Below are 23,070 nucleotides of genomic sequence, written 5' to 3'. Positions count from 1 at the left end.
CAGTCCAAAGAAATATTTTATCCTTTTCAGCTCATTGAGAATTTTTTTTTTATTCATTGCTTGTTCAGTTTACCTCCTGAATTAACTGACTTAAACATAGGACCTAAAGACGATTGGCGACTATCCCCTAACTTGGGCTCTCCTTCTCCCTCACAGGTCCAGACCGGACCCAAGAGGGGACTTTGGTGCAAGGGCGAAACACTGAGGTGGAGGTCACGCCCGAGCTGGACGACCTTGAGGAGGTTGTACAGGGATCTTCAGGAGAGTGGCCTTGTGGCATCGCCAGTGTCTTCCCGTAGTCTTTGTCAGCTTGGTGTTCCGCTGTCCAACCCCGCGTAGATTCTGTTGATTAGATCCTCTATGCCGATGTGAAGAAACATGCGGCTCTGCTTGTTTGGCAAGTTTGACATTTTTTTCGCACTTTTTCTGAATCATGTCCACATTGGCTATAGGAACAGAGTGCACGGCTGTAGGTGTTCATACACATGTGCGCTCACACACACACACACACACACACACACACACACACACACGCACAAACATTGCACACATAAGATTGTATTAAAAACAGAGGTCTCGGTTTTTCCACTGACTAAAATTATATCAGCCTGCACTTCATCATCAACATGAGTCCCTTATGAGACATTTTAGTCAATAAGCCCTTTGGTAATCAGCGGTTGACCATACAAGATTCTTCACCAGTTCGGACTCATGTCCCAGGTTATCGTTTTGAACACTACTGATGTGCGTGGCTGCCTTGTCGGCTCGGCGATACTGGTTTATTCTTCTCCGTTGGGTTGTGCGTGTGCAATCTAGCCAAGTCCCGAAGCATCTCCCCAGAAGTCCGTAGGCTAATGAATCAAATGCATTTGCTAAGACCTTTTTTCACGTCAGCAGAGCTCTCAAACTGCTTTACAATCCCCATCCTGGCCCAGAAGTGCAAGCAGAAGCCGAGTTTACACAGAGGTAGGAAGTGACAGTGACTGCTATGTGGAATTTTGACCTGTGCTTATTCCCATCCGATCATTTCAGATCTACACATTTTATTAATGCGCCATAGTGTCACAGCGGCCCACACAAACTGTGTGCACTGTGCAGTTTTTTTTATCTATTTTTGCATGTTGACACTGTCCCCTTTTCAAAAAAGGCAAGCTAAACCGTGATATGTATTTTGGAATGTGTTTCTGTTGTAAGCAAATTGCTTTTCTCCCTTGAGTTGAAGGCGGCCTTGAATCGGGAGAATATAAAGTGCCGAAGGTCAAACCTGGGATCACATACACCTCAGTTTTTTTTTGCATTTGCTTTAGTCTGGGGTCTGCCAGAAGGGTGGATTTGCCCAACTTGCTGGTTACTGCCATAGAGATGGAAAGAGGTGTCATCAGTGTAACCATTCCATTATGGCCTCTGTTCCAGCATGAACAGCGTGATTGAGACCATCTCCATGTTAAAGACCTATTTTGAGTTGTGATTATCAGGATGGATCAGCCAACTGCCTACCTACTTTAAGAACATTAAAATGGTGGATGCATTCGGTATTGATGTCCGCGCCGGAACACATTTTCTCCCAGTGAAGTCCTCTAAACATCTCTATTTGGGTTCATTGTCTGAGGAAATCCCAGTCAAGCCATGATATACCATTTCTGGCACTGAAGACCTGGTACTGTTTTTTTTCTGAGGGCTTTAGGGGTTGACTCTCCATACTGACAATATGTTGCATCCAATTATCATTGTTTAAAAGCTCACGTTCAGCCATTTTGTACTATAATATTTTATTTTGGAATGTAAATACTGTATGATATAATGCATATATTTTTGGATTTCTTTTCACGAGCTACTGTACAGTACACAGGTTGTGAACAAGAATGTTCTCGTTCTGTTCGGCCAGTTGCGGTGTACATACTAGAATCTGTGAAACCTTTTTGGGGCAGGAATGTATTTTGTAATGTTGAAATTATTTAAGTAATAAAAAAAATAGTCATTTTGTACAGATTTAATGTGCAGTTATTGATCACTTGTGTGAAGTTAATTGCCTTTTATCTTTTATTAGTGTTACAAACATCTGTTTGTCTTTGCCGCATGACACATATGGTGAGTGTCCTGGGATTTTCTAATCCATTTCCAGAACTTTCATTCCTTCCAAGTAATGAAACTGCCTCCGCACACCAAAAGGCATGATTCATTTCAGTTTGTGTAAAAGTTATTGAAATCTACAACAACTGTGCAAGGGGGACCGATTCAATACGATTAAACATGCTGAATTATTTAGTCAAATGGACACTGTGCTTTTGGAGACCCATAGAAAACAAATCTACCATTTTAATGTAGGCGTTGGTACTCTTGAAGATTTCCTCATTGAGCTTTACACCTTGAGAAGCTAACTCATATTACTGGGTGACATCAACCTTCCAACAAATGACTTTGATCCATTTCTTTCCACTCCTTCTCTTGACCTCATCCTTTCCCCGTCATGTCTTTGTGATTAGTAGAGTCTGTCAACAAATCTCACTGCAAACCCTAAGGTCTCTGATGACTCCTTCGTCTTACTTTCTCCTTCTCCAGATATACTCTTTCAGCCCCTACTTTACTTTTCTGACAACCAGTTGGAGAAAAGCATCTCCGCATTTCTCTCTGATCTCTCCGCTTGAATGTCAGTCCACCACCTCGCGCTCAACCTCGACAAGAAGGAGCTGCTCTTCCTCCGGGGAAGGCCCATCCGCTCCAAGATCTCTCCATCACAGCTATTAGCTCAACAGTGTCCTTCTCCTGGAGTGCAAGCAATCTTGTCATGACCCTGAACAATACCTTTATGTTCTCTGTAAATGTAAAGGTGTTGAACTTTACCAATAATCCACAACCCCCTGCCCTCCACACACTCCACTGTTTAATAGTTGATGCTTATGTCCACTAGAAGGTCATAAAGCAGCACAACAAGTCTACCGAGCAGCAAGGGGAACTGACCCGCTTCTCCATCCTGTCCCACCAAAGGGGGGACCTTTCAAACTAGGACTGTATCTATCAATTTTCAGAAAACTTCTAAACCATACCTTTTTAAAGAGTATCTAAAATGACTCCTTTGGACATTTTGGGGAGGTGTCTCATGAAGTACAACATGGGATTTGACAGGTTTGATTCTGTCATTTTTCTTTTTCAGGAGGCTCATTACATGCATGTCTAAAGTGTCTTCTCCATCCTTAAGACCTTATTAAATTCCTCTGATAATGATACAATTACTAAGCGAACGCAATTAGTCTTGGAACCATGAGTGGGGCTTTTATCTTTGAGATTATATGAATAGGGATGAATGCTGTCTGCAGGATAAGGTATCCATTTTTATTCTATCAAACAAAAATGGGTATCGCCTATATAGCTGTAGCTGATTGTTTCATCTGTGCTAACACTGCATAATGGAATTTACTGGGTTCATGCAAACCAAATACAGAATATATTTTCACAAAACAACAAAGCCAGACATGATTTTTAATCCCTTTATTTATTTCAAGTTATTAGGTGGCTGGTCGCAATTCTTTTTTTAATTACAGGTTGAACAATCAGGGTCTTGAGTTTAATTTACATTCATTCACAGGACCCATACAAAAACAGGCTCACTCGCACAAACGCACACACCCACATGGGGATGTGGGGAGGGTGACGTGACGGGTGGAGTACACCACAGATGACACACGTTGGGTTTTAAACTGAGGAACAACACTTTTCAGTGTGGGGGTGTTGGGCAGTACGGAGGAAGTAATAAGCAGTTTATGCAACTCATCTCTCGTGCCTTCATCACCAATCTCCACTTCCTCCACATCCGTCCTCATGTTTTCTAATAACATTTAGGCTTTTTACATGGTTAAATAACGAGCACCTTTTGACAGTGTTTGTCTTTTAATACCTATAGAGAGAAAACACACCGCATTGTTTTTGGCAGTCAAAAATGGCTTTGCTTCAGCTAGCTGTTTTGTGTTCATGTTTTGTGCGGCACTGACAGAAATAGAAAGCAAGGGACAAGTAAGACAGAGAAGACTACAAGTCTAGACTACACTAACGAGGAAAGGGTCTGAATCTGTCCTCGCGTTGGATCTGCCATTCTCGTAGCAAGTCCAGCGGGAGCTTGGTTTCAGAGCAGTCAGTCTGCTTCAGGGTCAGAACAGTGCACTTCAGATCTCTGTTACATGTGGACGGGGAAAACACCCAGTACTATTAGTAGCTTTGTCTACATGTACTGGAAATCATATTGAAACAACATTAGAAACGATACCGTTATCTATTGATTTCGACAATACTACATTTAGTAGGTTAAAACATTTCAGAAGCTCAGTGTCAGTTTACCCAGCAACATTTTCAGTCAGCCTTGGACCCTAAGTTAAAGACATTGAAATGTGGCAACAATTATGACTGGACACTTACATGGATAACGCAGGACAGAAGAGGGAAATGGAAACGCTTCACAACCAACAGGCCAACAACGCATGCCAGATGAGTGAGACTGCACTTTTATATTATTATCAGGAATTTACCAAATTAGGAGAGAGGCTGAGGTTCAGGGTGGGGGATGACGGCCAAGACGTAGACAATAAGACAGAGAACCACTCCTTTCTGAACCACAACCAGACCTGGTCACACTTTCACAACCACAGGCGGTTAGTGCCTGGTCAGGACCAAGGCTACTTCAGCCAGGTCTGGTTCAGTCAGCCAGCCTTTGTTAGATGACTTTTCACAGACGGACAAACTATGGAAATGAAGACAAGGTTCCTTAAGAGTGTGAGGGGGACAGATAAAGCAACAGATCACGGCCAAGATGGCTGCACAGGAAACTCAGCGGAAAGCAACGGGGAGAGGCCGGCTGCATCGCTAATATCTACCAGCCGGGCACGGCGGGGGTGGCAATCGAGTTAAAAAATTATATTGTTAGATAAGCAGGGGAGCGCTTTGTGAGTCTAGAAAGAGATCTTTTCTCTTCTTCGTTTTCTCCTTGTGTCCCTTCTTAACATCTGCCCACGTGCTGTTGAAAGAGGTTGATGAGAGGGACTTCATTTTTTGGGTAGAGACCCAGTCCGGCTTGAGCCCTGGAAGAGAGAGACAAAACACTTAATTAGGGCTGGGAAACTGGCATCACGTTGTCCCTAGTTAATGACTGGGTGAAGTCCAATCATGTTATTGGAAATTGACTGGTTTTGTCATTTGCTAATGCTCTCTGAAGGGACCTAATTAGAACCCAGTTTCCAGTATATGGTTGACAAAGGTTGATCTTATGTGGCAGTGCTGTGCAGATTTTTGGTTGTTAGAATTGGTCTGTGAGTGCAATGTAGGTGTACAACATTATCATAATTGTCTTGGTTATCCCATAAAAAATCTATTTGCTATCCTGGTTTTAATTTGCATGGTTTAAATTCATGAACAGTATGTTATAATGTTTGCTATTTAAAAAAATATAGGTTGTGCTGTTACAGAAAGTGGATGATTGGAAGATTATACAAATGAGTCTAGGGTAGAACAATGTTAGATAGAACAATTGAAACAATGATAATCCATAAAATCATACAAAGCCTTTAAATAATTGCAAAAGAAAAGGAGATGTGGGGGCGGGCTGGTCTGAAGCGTTGAGCTACAAATTATTATCTGTTTCAAACAAACTAATTAAAATGCAATAACTGAACTAGAGAATTAAAAACAGCCAAACAAATCAGAACAAAACATTGTAAATAAAATACGACAGCAGATCATCTTCCCAGCACATTTCTCTTTGGACTATGTACATGCTGATTAAAGATAATAGTAATTGGAAGCGCTACAGATGCTAGCTTTAGGTTAACGCAGAGCGATTTTCAGAAACACTTGCCATAAAGCAGTAGAAGTTTGGTATAGGCAACTACCCCCCAAAAATGTGCTGAGTTGATCGTATTCATTATCATCTTTTATTGAAATGCCTCTCAGTGTCTGCCAAGTCCAGCTGCCTGAGATACCAAGCAGCGAAAAACATGCTGTGCAGTTATTTCAAAAAATAAAATGGAAGTAGGGCTGATTTAAATAAAATAATCCACTGTTGGATATGAAAAGGGATGACGGTCCTTGGATGCTTTGCTGATCACCTCATCCCTGTGAATTTGCTGACTGCACCTACGGGAACTTTAGCTCCTTGTGACTATTCTGACTAATTATAATAACTGTATCTGAAGCTTGGGCCAGACCTGCTAATTAAAACTTGAGACCTCTGGAGCATATCCTAAAGATTAGGATTCACTGTGCCGTTGATGATGCATATATTGAGGCGTAACAAACCACACAGCCTCTCAGAACGAGGGAGCTCTCCGAGGAAAAGGATGGTAGTCCAATTGCGAAGTTAAAGGTGAGAAATAGACGGGTGGAAATCAAGGAAAACAGCCAGAAAGAGACAGACGGGCAAGATTGAGGTGGAGGAAGAGACCAATCCTTTGGAACCTTTTTTCAGAGAGTATCCTATGTCAGGTCCTTGTACAGATCTATGTGGATTTTTTTAAGAGATCAAAGCACAGTTATAATTGTGAGCTGTGCCATTGCAGTTAGCATAGCATTTTTGCCAGGCTTTAAAAAAGTGCAGTTCCACGTGCACAAGATTACTTTCCTGGATGTAAGCAGCTAGTTATGCTGAGTGCTACAGTTCCATATAAAGCTGGACATTGAAGGCATTTTCTTTGACATAAAACTGTTATTTAATGCCTGTAGCAGCCTGACATTCAGGAATTTCAGTGTACAGAGACAGCCTGGTCTCAAAGCTAAAGCATCATACCTAATAGAGAGAGAGAGATACACTCATACTATTATGTCTAGCTGTGTCCAGGTGGGTCTAGAGGTTGTCTCAAGGTCAGTTGTCACTGGTGGGTTTATAGGCGGAGGAAGTTCACTCCTCACGTCACTGTTTCCACCTGCTTCTAACGTGTCTACTTATACGCATAGAATCAGATCAAAATCTGCTTGCATGGTTTCCACTGATCGTCCACACCTATCTAACAATGGGGGCACAGTTAGAATTTGGACAAGAACAGATCAGAGGACACCTGTCACCACCAGGTATAAACAGGGCCGGTGTTATATTCAAAGCAAAATGGATTACTAAATGGATTACCATTCAGACGTTTGGAAACACCTACTCATTCAATGGTATTTCTTTATTTTTCACATTTTAAAATAAAAGTCAACACTATGAAATAACACATGGAATCATGTAGTATCCAAAAAAGTGCTAAACAAATCAAAATACATTTATATTTTAGATTCTTCAAAGTAGACAACCTTTGCCTTGATTAAATCTTTGCACACTCTTGGCATTCTCTCAACCAGCTTCATGAGGTAGTCACCTGGAATGCTTAAGGCGTTCCCTATTGAAGGAGTTCTCTATCATTTTACAATGTGGACAATTGTACAACTAAAGAAATACCCTTGAATGAGTAGGTGTGGCCAAACTTTGGCTGGTACGGTATTCATTATTTCACCACTCATGACTCCTCGACTACTCACTGAACGCTGGGTATCATCACTGAGGTGAAAGAAGAAGAGAAGAGAGACAGACAGAAGGGAAGAATAAACAAGAAAGGCTCCACCAGTTTAATTAAGTATTCTTTTTGAAATTGGTGTCAATAACAAAAAGAGAATTATATATTCCCTGTTGAGGTTATTGAAAGGGAAAGCATTTAGTTTATTTTGTCACTTGAAAATGTTTACCATTTTGAAGATCTTGGACAGGGTTCCGCTATCTCCTGCACCAGCCTTCTTCGCCTTAGAGGATCCTGTTGACTTCTGAGAGCCCTGGAAAATAGTAAGGCTGTGGTAAGACATTGGGGAACACAGGCAAGATCTCCATTTCATACCCTTTGCATCCTCTCTCCTTGTTTCCTTAAAACCCATTGAAGGACAATGTCAAAGGGGCGGGATCTTTGGCAGGCTCATCCAATGGGATTTGCATCTGAGATATTCTAGTAGATGTCACCTGGGGGCCTTTTCAGTCTTGTTCTTATTTGTATTGGCCAATCATTTGCATTTTAATTTGTAAATGGCTTACAAGGGTATTACGTTGTGGTAAAATCCAATACGGATCCAAGACATCTTTTTACATGACTGATAGTAGATTTAGCATTGACTGGTTATCTTGCACAAAAGTAGAATGGATAGAATCACTGATTTTAGGACATTTTATGTCTATGACTAAATCTCCCTTAGTGCCCCAAAAAGGCTGGTGACCAAATTCTAGAGATGGCTAAAACACAGTATTTTTATATTGAAGCTGTGGAACAATTCTGTTTTGCAGTGTTATGCACTTTCTAACATCAAACCGTTCAACCTACTAAGACTATTCCAGGAACAGTAGTAACTGTGACAGTATTCATTGTCCTGACACTCACAATGGGGTTAGTATGGGGACCATTCAGGAAAAGCTGCAAAGAAACTTTCAGAACGATGAATTACATTGGGAAGGAACTCTTGAAAGTGTTATTTAAAGATATCTTACCTCCAAGAACAGCTTTAAAGATCTTATCCTTATCACTGTTATTGTACCCCCATGGTGTTAGCTGTTATGTGTGAGTCATGACACCCACAACACACACACACACACACACATCCACAGGGACCAAGAGAAGAAATTACTTAAAATTCAACAGGGTGAACGAGAAAAGGCAGGATTAAGTTTATGGGAAGATGGCAGCAAATGGAAATCCAGCAAACTGGATATTCACTTGAGCAGGAGGCAAAAAAAGCCAGGCAAAACTAGTCAAAATGTGATTAAATAGAAGAGAGTAACTAATGAGGGCGTTATGCACGATTGCGTGGGATGCAACTAGCTCTCAAGCCGAAATGGCTGCAGAATGTCGTGTGTCGTGGAACTTCCTGGGATTTTGTTCCTTATTTGTATCTTTAGCTGTAGCATTGAACCACGTACCAGGCCTAGTTTTGCAGTCATTGCCGTCCACTGGACAAGGACATGTAAAAGACAGAGACAGGGGCGAGGGGAGGAAAGATAAACAGTCAGGTCTTACTCAGAGCAAACGCAGCGCGGGAAGGAGAGATGAGTCCACATCCAGGGTAGAGAACAGCAGAGTAAGATGCTCACGCATCAGAGAGAGCACAAATTCAGAAACATACAGGGCACAGAATACAGTGACTTCACATGCTGCTAACAAAACCAAACATGCTTGAACACACAGCGACTAAAACCAAACGTAACACCTCTACTGGACACATTTTACACAGAGGGTGAGGTAAACAGGACTCACCCTAGACTTGGGAGGTGTAGGGGAGACCTGAGGAGAAAGTGTGACAGACCTTTATGAATACACTCAATGAGGCAGTTGTACATATCAGCCAGTCAAAGCTCCACATAAGCCTTGCATCAACACTAGCAGTCCAACTAAACAGATGTGACTCACGATCGTTCGGAAGAAATGCGCGACAGCGTTCTCTCCACCCTTGCTAGGGGATGACTTGGCAGGTCTGGCAGGAGACGAGGACAGGCCGCGGAATGAACCCTGGAGGTGAACGTTGGAGAAGGAAGGGATGGGAAAACATTATGAACAGGGGTTACATTGGAAAGTGGGGAACCTTACTTTCCACTTTCCAGTTGTATCTAAAATGAAACGAAACTGCTGGCCAGGCAAAGTACAGGAGCTCGTCTCCCTCTAGGTCTCATTTTGACCGTGTTTGCAGGAGCTCTACTCCTGCTGGCTCCCGTCCAATTTAGCCCTGATTATAAAGGCTCTGCAGGGTTACCTATTGCCGTTCACACCAGAGAAATAGAGTGTGCTAGATAGAGATCTGTCCTGATCCAGATCAGGCCCAGCTCTGCTCTGAGGTTCCTGTGAAAACTGTTGCCATTGGAAACAACTGGTGGTATATTGCCAAACACTAGGGATGCAGGACAGTATTTCCTGGGGGCCTGGAGAACAATTAGCTTTTAAAAGAGGACTTGAGAAAAGCTCTCTTGCATTCGTGTAAATAAAAGAAAAGGAACCACGCCATAGGCATCAGCAGATAAGGCCAAGTCAAAAATCTATTGACAACTATGCACAAACGAGCGATTCCAACCTAACAGAATGGAAGAAGGACATTGATTAAATGTGCTTGCTAATTTTCAAGTATACTAGTCTTGACGTATTTATTGTGAAATATTAGTGGTAGTGTTTGTGACACCACAACTGTGGTTTATTACAGATAATGATACATGGGTTTGATACATGGGTTTATTATAATGGGTTATGTGGGCTAGTGTAGGCTAAAGAGAAAACAATATATCATACAATATATGTTTTTCTGGCACATTATTTAAAGCTGCAATCCAGTCACAATCACTCCATTGAAATTACGAATCTGTTTAAAAAAAAAAAAGGTTTAAGAAAGTGACAGCACCTTTTCTAAAAGAAATGTCACCCTGTCTGTGACATCACCACCAATCACGATCCAGATCAAAATGTTGATGTGTGCAACAGGCTGTTCGGAGAGAGTGGGATGCCCTGCTCTCACTGTTTTAACAGGCTGGAAATGATTGAAACTCTTATTTAGCCTTCTGAGCCTTTAAGTTTGAAAATGTTGTGGCATTTTAGGCTAAAACTTACATTCCACTGCTGGAAAGAATGAAGACACAACAATGATCATCATGTATGTACTTGGATTGGTACCCAAAAGCTTTGTATTGGTGTCACTAGCTCTTCCAGTTGTGGTCCTACAGACTGCAGCGGAAAGCTAATAATATGTCTGAACAGTTCCTAAAGTGGTGCTTGTTTTTAACAATTTAATGATATAATGAATGTGGATTTTTTTATCAATGTAAAAATGTTTAGAAGTAAATAAAAACACTATATGTTGTTAGAGGAAGGCATTTAGAGACCAATAGGCCTACAATTTAACTGTATTTCAGAAGTGTAGAGGGCTGTGTTGGTTAAATCAACCCTGTTCCTCAAGCCAATCTTCTCTTAAACTGAATAAATAGCCCTTCCACACTGACAAGCTCTCTAAACATTTAAACATGTACTGTTCATTTTTTACACCTTCTGACAACCAACAACTGGGATCTTAGTGTAATTAGTGTATTTCTGAAAAGGTCTATTGTCATTACCTTCATAATCACCTGGATTATCCCCCAGATGGCTATTTTAAGAGTATCCTTGTGAATAACACCCTTTCTTACGGCGAAAAACCCATTTCTTCCTATTGAGTGCCTTTCTCTTTGGTCGGCCGAGGAGTGAGAGTGAAGAGGTCTTTACAGCATCTGTTGATGTCAGTGGGAGCTGAGGCAGAGGCTCTGGTTGAATCACTCTGATTATCATGAAATAACCAAAATGAGCGTGCAAACTTTCCCCTGTCCATCGCTCACCCAACAAAACACTCATTAGCGCTTCAATTGCATATGATTTGCTATCTTCTCTGCCTTATTTTCCTTAGTGAATCGTTCCATATTTATCACGTTAACATGGTTGTTGGTTGGTCAGTGTCAGGGAAATTTCTTACACTGATGTGTTCTTACTGATTAAAGGACCGAGTCCCCATGTTTAGATAAGTAAAGGAATGTAGGTAGAGTGGGGTCTGGTGTTTGTCTCAGGGAGACATCCTTGAACAGCATCCTTGACCGGCACTAGTGGATTAGTTACTCGTAAATTAGTTAATCTGTATAACACTTTTAGGGTCTATCCTTGGGTGTCCAGACATTGTGGCTCCTAAAAGGTTGAAAAGGTTTACCATGTGAATGTGTTTTATTGACACACATATTACCACACCCCTTTTTCCCTTCTTTAAATGATGATGCTTGTCCTGTTTTACTTTAGAGATTATTCATTGTTACTTTGTAACCTGTGTATTCTCTCCTTGCAATAATAAACTGTTTATTGTGCATTTGAGTTTTCCTCTGTCTTACCTACCATTTTCGTAAATAGTTTGGACTTTAGAAATTGCCATCACATCAGCTAGTTCCAAATATGTTGAAAGGAAGTTAAAAAGATATTTAAAATGTGTGTTGATGCATGAGTTGGCTTACTTGCCCTGCATATGGTGCTGGAGTGTTAAAACAGGTGTCCTGACTGTAGGTGGTCACAAACATCCCATGGTGCTCATCCCAAGTGTGTTGGTATGACCCCAGTGTTCTGGGCGTCACATCCATTTAGGCTATTGAATCATCCCCAGCTTACAGTTTTCTTGATTGTCCCCTTTCTCCCCTCTCTCCCTTCTCCCCCTTTCTCCCCTCTCTCCCTTTCTCCCCTCTCTCCCTTTCTCCCCTCTCACTGGAGTTACCTGAAATGCTTTCAGGTAACTCCAGTGATAAATTAAACATGTCTGTGCCTTGAAACAAATGCTTTATGTTTAGATAATGTAATTAGAAAATGAAGAATATAGTATCCTGTTATTATGACTGTCAACTGGGGCATTGTGGTTAGAGTTTTCTGAAAAACTGCAGTATGCTGCTGTTGAACTACAATTATAATGCAAAGTTACTGCATTTTTTTTTTTTTTTGGATGAAGTATTTTTGGTTTACTGCAACTCTTATTTAACTAAACCTCTTGTTTGACTGCCTTCTTTTATAAAGGTCTGATGGTAATTAACAAAATGTTTAAATGTGTTGACTAGGAGAACAAAAGTGATTCAAAATTACAGCAGTAATTATTACATCAATTCAGAAAATATTGTCATTCCTAAAAGGATACAACAAAGTTCCTTGACTTTTTTCACATTGAGTGGATTAATTCTATATTCAGAAATGTGTATTAGTTCATTGTTTTGTTAAAAGGGATCACAATGTTCAGTTATGAACTTCACATGACAAGTGGATATTTTCTGTATAGAGTTTCATTTTCCAAAAGCTAGTGTGTTCAAATGACAACAGCATTCAGACGCAACTAGGTTATTGCAGGATAAGAGCAGACTGAGGGATAAGGAATGACTGCAGAGCGACGGAAAGAAGAAGGGGAAATGTTTGATGTTTTGAAGAGAATGAGCGATAAGTGTACGTGTGGGGCGCGGACCGCATTCTCATTTGCCCGACATCGAGACTTCACAAAGTAGCTATGACACAAAGCACAGAAAAACAAGGGGGGGGGGGGGGGGGGGGATATGCAGCACTGTTTTGTAACCTGTATGTAGCTGCAAAGCCCTTTTCATGCTCAAACTACATGATTGGACCACATAACAGATGTCCAATCATCCTGTACATTTCATAAAACCTTTGATACAGGTCCTGTGTGGCTCATTTGGTAGAGCGTGGTGCCAGCAATACCAGAGTGGAGGTTTGATTGTTATGGGGGACCAGTATGAAAATAAGAGTGTTCATAGATTTCTCTCTTTCTCTCCCTCTCTCTCTATATATATATATTCTCATCAACTCAGCTAGAGGCTGTATTTTTTCAATACTCCAAGTGATGCTTAGCAGCCCAGCTGTGATAGAGAAAGTTTTGTAACACTTCATTTGAAGCCATCAACAAGCCAGTATTGTTTCAGTAGTATAAATAGACACAGAAAAACTGTTATCCAGTACTAATGCAATTATCTTAACTGCTACCATGTTCAGGGCGACCAAAAATGTTGCTAGATAGAATTCTGTTAAGATATAAAATCTGTTGGAATGGTCCTTAAGCAAGGATGTTAAACCTCATTGCCCCTGTAAGGTGGTTTTCGGGTAAATGGATTTGACACCTTTTTCAGGTCAGGCTACACTTCGTGTTCACGTCATGGTGACAAGTAAAATAATAACACAAAGTTTTCTGCAGTGAAGAACATGGTCACCTACACCCAGGTAGACCAGTATTCAGGGCTCGTAGAACACTTCTTCCCTGAGGACCTGATTGCTGTCAAACCTTCTCAGAGAGCAGGGAGGTCAAACCCAGACAGACGCAGACTACTAAATAAAACATGTTGTTGTAATATTTATCAAAGGAGCAGATGTGGACTACATAGTAATCACTTAGTCTAACCTACAAATACACTGTGTCTCAATAGGTCCCCTGCCTCATATAAAGAGCTCTGGAGACCACTGCACCTTTTTCTTTCCTTTCCAAAATAGTGGAAAAGGAAGGTTTGGAGTGAGGAACAGAAGGGTTCAGATTAAGAGACCACTGCAAATTGAACACTTCTGTTCCTCACTCAAAACTTTACTTTCCAACTTCTTTGGAAAGGAAAGAAAAAGGTCTCTTTATTTTTTCCGGAGCTGTATATATATATTTTTTACCTGGGTAGAAGTGAGGATCCAGATAGAAATGTATACACAGGTCCTTCACGTTCACACGTTCACACGTTCACAGAGACCTTCAAAATCAACCACGGCTTTACATTAGACTTAGATCTGTTTCATCACAAAGACATGTCTGCCAGTGTTTTATGTGAAAAGTCAGTGAATAATTACGTTGGGTGCCAGATCCACTAGGCACTGACTGACTTGGAAGAACTGACTGTGAGGTACTTTAAAATACTTCTGACTGTGAGTCACTTAAAAATAGTTCTGATTGTGAGGTACTTTAAAATACTTCTGACTGTGAGGTACTTTAAAATACTTCTGGGAGGTACTTTAAAATACTTCTGACTGTGAGTTACTTAAAAATACTTCTGACTGTGAGGTACTTTAAAATAGTTCTGATTGTGAGGTACTTTAAAATACTTCTGACTGTGAGGTACTTTAAAATACTTCTGGGAGGTACTTTAAAATACTTCTGACTGTGAGTTACTTAAAAATACTTCTGACTGTGAGGTACTTTAAAATACTTCTGACTGTGAGTCACTTAAAAATAGTTCTGATTGTGAGGTACTTAAAAATAGTTCTGATTGTGAGGTACTTTAAAATAGTTCTGATTGTGAGGTACTTTAAAATACTTCTGACTGTGAGGTACTTTAAAATAGTTCTGATTGTGAGGTACTTTAAAATACTTCTGATTGTGAGGTACTTTAAAATAGTTCTGATTGTGAGGTACTTTAAAATACTTCTGACTGTGAGGTACTTTAAAATACTTCTGGGAGGTACTTTAAAATACTTCTGACTGTGAGTTACTTAAAAATACTTCTGACTGTGAGGTACTTTAAATAATTACTTCACCTCCTCCTAATTATCAACAAGAGCCTAACTCCCTCGGCCTCAGGGGGAAGACGGTTTTCAACCAAGTGTAAGTGTAAGAGCCAGAGTGGAGGTCCGGGTCATTCCCTATGAAAAAAAAACTAGGGGTTCAATTATTTACTTACCAACCGGAACCATTGTACCTGACCTTTTCAGTGGTTGTTTTATTGTGCCATGCAAAATAACAGAATAATGTATATATATGATGTACACTCACCTAAAGGATTAGTAGGAACACCTGTTCAATTTCTCATTAATGCAATTATGTAATCAACCAATCACATGGCAGTTGCTTCAATGCATTTAGAGGTGTGGTCCTGGTCAAGACAATCTCCTGAACTCCAAAGTGAATGTCAGAATGGGGAAGAAAGGTGATTTAAGCAGTTTTGACCGTGGCATGGTTGTTGGTGCCAGACGGGCCGGTCTGAGTATTTCACAATCTGCTCAGTTACTGGGATTTTCACACACAACCATTTCTAGGGTTTACAAAGAATGGTGTGAAATGGGAAAAACATCCAGTATGCGGCAGTCTTGTGGGCGAAAATGCCTTGTTGATGCTAGAGGTCAGAGGAGAATGGGCCGACTGATTCAAGCTGATAGAAGAGCAACTTTGACTGAAATAACCACTCGTTACAACCGAGGTATGCAGCAAAGCATTTGTGAAGCCACAACATGCACAACCTTGAGGCAGATGGGCTACAACAGCAGAAGACCCCACCGGGTACCACTCATCTCCACTACAAATAGGAAAAAGAGGCTACAATTTGCACGAGCTCACCAAAATTGGACAGTTGAAGACTGGAAGAATGTTTCCTGGTCTGATGAGTCTCGATTTCTGTTGAGACATTCAGATGGTAGAGTCAGAATTTGGCATAAACAGAATGAGAACATGGATCCATCATTCCTTGTTACCACTGTGCAGACTGGTGGTGGTGGTGTAATGGTGTGGAGGATGTTTTCTTGGCACACTTTAGGCCCCTTAGTGCCAATTGGGCATCGTTTAAATGCCACAACCTACCTGAACATTGTTTCTGACCATGTCCATCCCTTTATGACCACCATGTACCCATCCTCTGATGGCTACTTCCAGCAGGATAATGCACCATGTCACAAAGCTTGAATCATTTCAAATTGGTTTCTTGAACATGACAATGAGTTCACTGTACTGAAATGGCCCCCACAGTCACCAGATCTCAACCCAATAGAGCATCTTTGGGATGTGGTGGAACGGGAGCTTCGTGCCCTGGATGTGCATCCCACAAATCTCCATCAACTGCAAGATGCTATCCTTTCAATATGGGCCAACATTTCTAAAGAATGCTTTCAGCACCTTGTTGAATCAATGCCACGTAGAATTAAGGCAGTTCTGAAGGCGAAAGGGGGTCAAACACAGCATTAGTATGGTGTTCCTAATAATCCTTTAGGTGAGCGTATATATGAACCACAGAGATGGACTCAAGTGACATGACTTGGACTCCAGTAAGACTCTGTCACATTTTGTGACTTCACTTGGTAAAAAGAGAAAAAAAACATGCCCATCTACTTCAAATTTAGCATACATGACTTGTGACTTGGATTTGAGCTGTATGACTCAAGAGACTTGTATAGATTTTCCTGTACCTTCACCTTATACTCTCTTACCTCAGTTTGCTCACACTACCCTACACTCACAGACTTAGTGACACAATGCTAGTGTTCACTGAAATTACTGATGTGCTGTGTCTAGCTAGCTAGCTAATGAGAGGTATGTAAGAATGAAATACTGTTGAAATCATAGATAATAGAACAGTAGATGGGCTGATGTCACAGAGCCCCAATAAATCAGGATGGAGCAATTTGCAGTAAAGCGGTCGATGTATCGGTCTGTCGTGGTGAAGAAAGAGCTGAGTCGCAAGGCGAAGCTCTTGGTTTACCGGTCAATCTACGTTCCTACTCTCACCTATGGTCATGAGCTTTGGGTACAGGCGGCTGAAATTAGCTTTCTCCGCAGGGTGGCTGGGCGATCCCTTAGAGATAGGGTGAGAAGCTCGGTCACCCGGGAGGAGCTCAGAGTAGAGCCGCTGCTCCTCCACATCGAGAGGGGTCAGCTGAGGTGGCTTGGGCATCTCATCCGGATGCCTCCTGAACGCCTTCCCGGGAAGGTGTTCCGGGCCCGTCCCACCGGGAGGAGACCCTGGGGAAGACCTAGGACACGCTGGAGGGACTATGTCTCCCGGCTGGCCTGGGAACGCCTCAGTGTCCCCCTGGAAGAGCTAGAGGAAGTGTCTGGAGAGAGGGAAGTCTGGGCATCTCTGCTAAGACTGCTGCCAGTGCGACCCAGCCCCGGATAAGTGGAAGATGATGGATGGATGGATCTTACTCTGGGACCTGTTCTAAACAAGCAACAATAGAAACATTGTAGCTTGTACCTTGATTCTAATTAAATAATTCAACAACAAAAAAGAAAATCTCCATCATATTTTTCTTAACCATTGACAAACCAAAAATTAGGGACTTATGACTTGACTTGATCTGAGCAGTAGAACTTGGGACATACTTGAGACTTGGCCATTATTACTTGGGACTGGACTTGAGACTTGAAGGTTAAGACCTAAGACTTGCTTATGTCTGGCAACAATGCGACTTTGTCCCATGTCTGATGAACAGTGTGTTAACAATTGTTTTATGTGGACCCCAGGAATCGTGGCAGTTGCATGTGCAATAGCAAATTGGGAAAATGGAATTCAGCGGCTAGGCTTTGCACTCTTCAATGCTCATTCACTCTGAAGGAGCATATTATTAGCAATTCAAGTCTACTTTTAATTCAGTATGAATGACAAGACCTCCCTGGAGGTCTCCACTGAACTGAGACAATGTGTTTCTTTTTTGTTTTCATTTTGCTTGGTTTAAAAAAAAAAAAACTGTTATTTGCCAGTTTGCCAACCTGAATAATAAATAAAAGAACACGCTGTTGCTTTATCCTTAAATACTGATAAGCTGTCGTATTTTAATTAAGAAGCCATTCAATCAACAATTTCTATTAAAAAAGCTACAAATGTGACTGAAATATAATTATCTGTTGCACTAAAGTTATGAGGCATTTGTTGTAAAATAACTTGTATTTGCTCCGAGACCAGTTTGAACAGTAAAGTTGATGGATCAACGTAGGTGCACATTTATTAAACCATACAAATATAACTTGTTTTAGGCATATTTGGAAAAATATACTCATTGTATATACCGTTATATCACACTTACAGGGTTATGCTAGGGCTGAAATATAAAGAAACACAGGAAAATCATCCAGTTTTTGACTGCACTGGGCCTTTAAAGGGCATTTCTGTTGAAGGGGGAACAATGTGGTTGGTGTGAATTCAGTTTTAATCCCAACCTAAAACCACAGACAGATCTGGAACCTGGAGAATGTCTCAGTTTTTCATCAACAGCCAAAGACTAGGTTTTATTCCAAATTGAACATGGCCTAAAGCTACTTAATGAAAGCTGTGCCACTGTCCCCAGTAGGGTAGGGTTCCGCCCACTTGGTGTATGCCAGCATGGTGATACCGCAAATTAAAATCATTTGGGAGTCATGTCGACTGGGGCTGGATAAGATACATTCCATTTCGTCTGTAACTGGGCCAGATGCCCCATTGTCTGTCCTAACATAGACACCCTCAGGCCAACATTAGAAATCTCAGGTTTCCCTGGATTGAGGCTGAACAGTCAACGTCAATGATTTTGGAGAATACAATGTGAAAGTCTCCAATAATCACCATGTTTAAATGGAGGAGTTATCCAGTAGTGTTATTGTTCCAAACATTCAGGTGTGACTGCACATGTTTTTAGCAGAATGGTTAGAAGCACCCCGCATGATACCGTGGCACACTGGACAAATGTTAAGCCAACAGACAGGTGTAAGATGATTCACACAATCATTTTGCTCTGGGTTTGCTGAGCGGATTCACAATGGCATTGCTGTTAGTTAGTTGGATAATTTCTTCTTTGTTGTTGCATCAGATGGGTTTTATTGCACTTACAGACAACGACAAAAGCATAACAGAGTGCCGCAGGGTGGGTGGTGTTAAGAGAGTTTAATCAAGCTGTTTATCCAAAAGCTCAGAACAGAGATCGGTGAATAACAGATGTTGGTCATTACAATTCACAGGAAATACAACAGTACAGGTACAAGCATTGGTTGGACATCTCAAACCATTACAAAAGTGGTCAGCAAAAATAGGATCTGTGGATCCACCCTGGGATTCAAAAGATTCCCACACACACATACACACATTTCCTGACAGGGTAAAAAGTGACCTGGGTTCAAATAATATCTGAAATCTTTCAACAACTTAAGCATCTGCATTAGTCTGCCTGGAGTGCCAGATGGGCAGGATCTGCACTGCACTTACTATTTTATTGGAATAATTTCACCAAGCAAGTTCAATAAAGCCCAATCATTGCTGAAATGATTTCAATTAGTATTGAATCCACGGTCTGGAAACCAGAGAACCTGAGGGATGGTCTATCTAGCTAGCGGGAGAGGTTTAGCTCTTACTAGCATTTATCCAAGACACTGGGGTTAGTTAAGCCTAGTTATCAGTCTACTTGCCACTTGTTATCATGACAAAACAGTTTTTCCATGTCTGGCATGACAGCACAAACATACTGATGACCAGGCTAGGGTTGAGTGCAAACAATCTGATAGTTTGCTTCATTTGCTTTCATGGTGTTACATTTCATGGTGAGTGCACCTGGACACTCCCTTAGCCATATAGGTAGTCTGATAAGGGTTGTAGGCCTTGTACTAGCCTTGATAGGTGAAATCTTTGCTTCAGTTCCTGAGGTTTAACCAGTGAACTTTTTTATGAATTTGACATCTCCACACAGTGTAATATGATGTAATTTCAAACCAGGATGAATTCATAGAAAACCAAACAATGTAGGAGAAAGACAAGAATGGACAACGAAAGGAAACAATTTCAGTTGGTTAAAAGGATAAATACTTAATGGTGAACGCTCATTTCTGCCAAAGACATTAGAAATGACCAGCTGAACCAATCCATATGACTCAGGTAAACATGGTCAAGGGTAAAGACAACATTTGATACAGTGTTCTTTCTAGAAGGCATCCTTTCAAAACTGTCATGGATTGTGGCTGCCAATACTAAGATTTTATGGAAATAAATATTTTTGCTGTCGTTGACCATCTCTATGATATTATGCAAAAAAAAAAAAAAAAAAAAAAAGAGATTTTTTATACTTTGGTCAGTGCAGAAAAACATATTCTGCTTGAGGCCACAGAACACTAGTTATTAGACATCACAAAAAAGGTAAAAATATAATTACTGTTTGTTTCTTTAAGTCATAAAGTGTCACTGCACAACATATGGTTTTCTTAAAATGCTGAAAGAGGTGAGAGCAAAAACCCAAACAGACCCTCAAAGACAGATGAAATAGAAAGAAAACAAAAAGAAAATACTGCCTCAAATCCATTTCCAATCTTTAACAATAATTTTGTTCATTCAATTTTGACATGTAAAACACTTTGCTTCTGCAACCTTAATTAGGTTTAAACATGTGAAATAATCTAATTCAGCAAGGAAATTACACACTACCAAATCATTCCCTAAAAGCTAAAATGAGTTGATCTTCAAAATGCATAAAAGTCCAAAGATCGTCATCCTTAGTTGTTGTTATAAGCTTGGGAGAATGCATATATTTGAGGCTCACTACAATCTAATGAATTATCATCTGAAACAATCGGTCTCCTTCAAACCACTGGGGAACTAAAACCAAATCCATATAATGAAGTTGGACAACCTGTTTGGTACATAATTCTGAACCAGCTTCGGCACATGACTCTGTTGAAATGTCAAGCAACTAGTAACCACTGTGTGAAGTAAGACTTTCCTTTAAGCGAACAGCTAATACTCAAGTGAGTGTCAAGCTGACTGATATGTACTCTGCCCTGTGTTGGTAAGATGCAAATCTCTTCCCACCGACTCAAAGACAGACTTTGGGGATTTAGCATTAGCACATCACAGAGAACAGAGAGAGAAAAAGGCATTGTGGCCCCATCAACTCTTGCGACAACGGTTATCCACACACATTTCTGCCGGATCAACAACCCAATGCAGCATCTTGTATTCAGAAACTTTATAGAATAAGGACTAGCCTAGATTAATGTTTCCTGTTCCAAAGTACATATTATATCTGTTGCATTATGTGTGATATTATGGGATAGAGCTGTCTTTGCAAAGAAGGCAAGCAGGATAATCCTGGTTGGAGACTCTTACCATGTCATGGGAGTTTGAAGTCTCCATCCTGAACTATCTACAGTAAAACAGTTCATCATAGAATTTGTAGCTTTCTGCAGTCACTCCAAATCAGCTTTCATTCTAATAGCATGTAAGAATGCTGACATTTATATGGCATTTCTAGACATTTCCACTTAAAATCTCCCAAATTCTTACTCCCTCAAAGATACCTGATACACAACTTTAAAATGGCTCCAGTTTTGGATGTATATATAGATATATAGATACAGTATATATGGAGTGAAAATAAACAGTATACACAATTCATAAGAAAAATTAAATAATTCACTTGTACCACATCTATAACATATACGCAAGCTGATGCTTTGAAGCTCCAACTGAAATTAATTTTAAAATATGGCATATTAATGACAGTACCACAATTACACAAATTACAGAACATGATTTTAAGTGAATGCCTCTTTACACTACACCAATCTCAAACCACACCCAAAACAGTTATCCAGTGAAAGTGTGATCGTTTTTCAAACATGCACATTTCTGAAGAATGTCAGAAGCTTTGGTACATCACATGAAAAATAAAGAAAAGAGAGAAAAAAATATATAAATCTAAGCCACTTGAAATAAAAACTCTGGTCAATTCCTGTGATGAAAACCAAGATCGGATGAGGACACACAACTATGAATTGTGGTACTTGAAAAGAGTATCTTTGAAACGAATCAAACCCTCCCGTTTTCCTCACCTTGCTCTTTCTCTTCTTATCCCCTCCAAAGAAGTTTCCAATCTGATCCATAAGCCCAGGTGCCTTCTTCTTTCTCCCCAGGCTAGACAATCCAGAGCTGCTTGCGGTTGCCATGTCGGTGGTTCGGGTCGGGTAGTGCTGCTAGTATCTCTGTAAGCGGGGTTCTGCCTCTTAAATGAGAGCCGAGGAGGACTGAGAGAAAGCGAGGAGAGCGAAAGAACACACTTAGTCTAAATCCTGGTCCTCTGATCCACACTCTGACCCTGCTCCGCTGTGCTCCTGGATGGTCTGCAGCTCGTCCGATTCGGAAGGGCGGTCTTTGAAGGTGTTGTCCTCGCGGCCCGGGGCATCACGGGAGAAGAGGCGGACCAGGTGGGGGCGTGGCCCAGTGCCGTCGTCAGCATCAGCTGTGCTGGCCTCATCCCAGGAGCTGCCGGGGCCCTCAGTGCCCGTGGAGTCAGTCACCGCCGCCGCCTTCGCCGAGGACCAGCCATTGTTCTGGTTCGCATCTGCCTCACCAGGGCCTGTGCAGAAACAACAAGGGTTATCTATTGGATGATGGGGCCCGACACAATGAGGCCCTTTGACAAGACCCAGCCCCTCTCTGCCAGAAAGACTTAACAGAAAAAGGATCATGAGTGACATTGCCTGTAATAGAGCTAGAATACAGGAAAAGAAACACACAGCTAGGAGATTACTGCACCTGGGGAAACCTACACAATGTTTGTGTTTTATTTACTAAATATCAAGTCAGTTTCGTGATTTTTGGGTTCTTCTCAGTCCAGGTGAAAGGGCCCTTACAGGGCCCTTGTACACATCAAATAAAGCAACCTTATGCAGCACATGCATTTTCCTCTTCAAACCCCTGCCACAAACCAATAGCTCTCTTGGAGCATGAAAATGATGTTTTCTTCCCCACATCCCTCTATTAATACAGGCTTTAATGTCTCCGGATCAGCCGTTTGTCATTAAATGTCCAGTTGACACGTTTCTGCAGTGGTTTCTCTAACACGTGCC

The 23,070-nt window shown here is 41.1% G+C and overlaps 3 protein-coding genes across 8 annotated transcripts in view; 1 reads left to right on the top strand and 2 right to left on the bottom strand.

The window, feature by feature from the left end:
• Positions 1–1,983, top strand: part of LOC105019332 (zinc finger protein 236) — a 78,478-nt gene extending 76,495 nt beyond the window's left edge. For all 3 annotated transcript variants that reach the window (XM_029115757.2, XM_029115755.2, XM_029115754.2), the window contains one exon: positions 157–1,983. In XM_029115757.2, the coding sequence (XP_028971590.2) occupies positions 157–299 (143 nt within the window). In that variant the 3' untranslated portion in view covers positions 300–1,983. The remainder of the gene's footprint in view (positions 1–156) is intronic.
• A 1,488-nt stretch (positions 1,984–3,471) lies between these two features.
• LOC105019331 (myelin basic protein-like) lies at positions 3,472–22,282 on the bottom strand. Of its 4 annotated transcripts, XM_010885416.4 has the most exons (7): positions 22,054–22,282; positions 9,399–9,497; positions 9,246–9,272; positions 8,912–8,941; positions 7,699–7,782; positions 7,495–7,513; positions 3,472–5,066 (listed from the first exon to the last, which is right to left on the bottom strand). In XM_010885416.4, the coding sequence occupies exons 1-6, from the start codon at positions 22,165–22,167 to the stop codon at positions 7,511–7,513; spliced, it is 357 nt and encodes a 118-aa protein (XP_010883718.1). In that variant the 5' UTR covers positions 22,168–22,282; the 3' UTR covers positions 3,472–5,066; positions 7,495–7,510. The 4 variants fall into 4 exon arrangements, with proteins under 4 accessions (XP_010883718.1, XP_010883717.1, XP_010883720.1 ...); XM_010885415.4 differs by lacking the exon at positions 7,495–7,513; XM_010885418.4 differs by lacking the exon at positions 8,912–8,941 and having other exon boundaries at positions 7,699–7,773.
• mbpb (myelin basic protein b) overlaps positions 22,205–23,070 on the bottom strand; it is a 50,749-nt gene continuing 49,883 nt past the window's right edge. Inside the window, exon 4 of the mRNA XM_010885414.5 lies at positions 22,205–22,577. Coding sequence (XP_010883716.2) covers positions 22,279–22,577 — 299 coding nt within the window. The 3' untranslated portion in view covers positions 22,205–22,278. The remainder of the gene's footprint in view (positions 22,578–23,070) is intronic.

The sequence above is a fragment of the Esox lucius genome, chromosome 20 (genome assembly GCF_011004845.1).
Source record: "Esox lucius isolate fEsoLuc1 chromosome 20, fEsoLuc1.pri, whole genome shotgun sequence".
Classification (NCBI taxonomy): domain Eukaryota; kingdom Metazoa; phylum Chordata; class Actinopteri; order Esociformes; family Esocidae; genus Esox; species Esox lucius.
Note: the sequence above shows the minus strand (reverse complement) of the source record. Positions and strands in the feature narration are given on the sequence as shown.

What these genes read in the sequence shown, in the direction of transcription:
- LOC105019331 (XM_010885415.4), bottom strand. Translation starts at nt 22,167, where the DNA reads ATGGCAACCGCAAGCAGCTCTGGATTGTCTAGCCTGGGGAGAAAGAAG. An exon ending in ATAAGAAGAGAAAGAGCAAG is followed by an intron (nt 9,498 to 22,053) that starts GTGAGGAAAACG and finishes GTTCACCTCCAG; the next exon opens with GGTTCATTCCGCGGCCTGTC. An exon ending in TGTCCAAGATCTTCAAAATG is followed by an intron (nt 5,067 to 7,698) that starts GTAAACATTTTC and finishes TCTCTCTTCCAG; the next exon opens with GGCTCAAGCCGGACTGGGTC.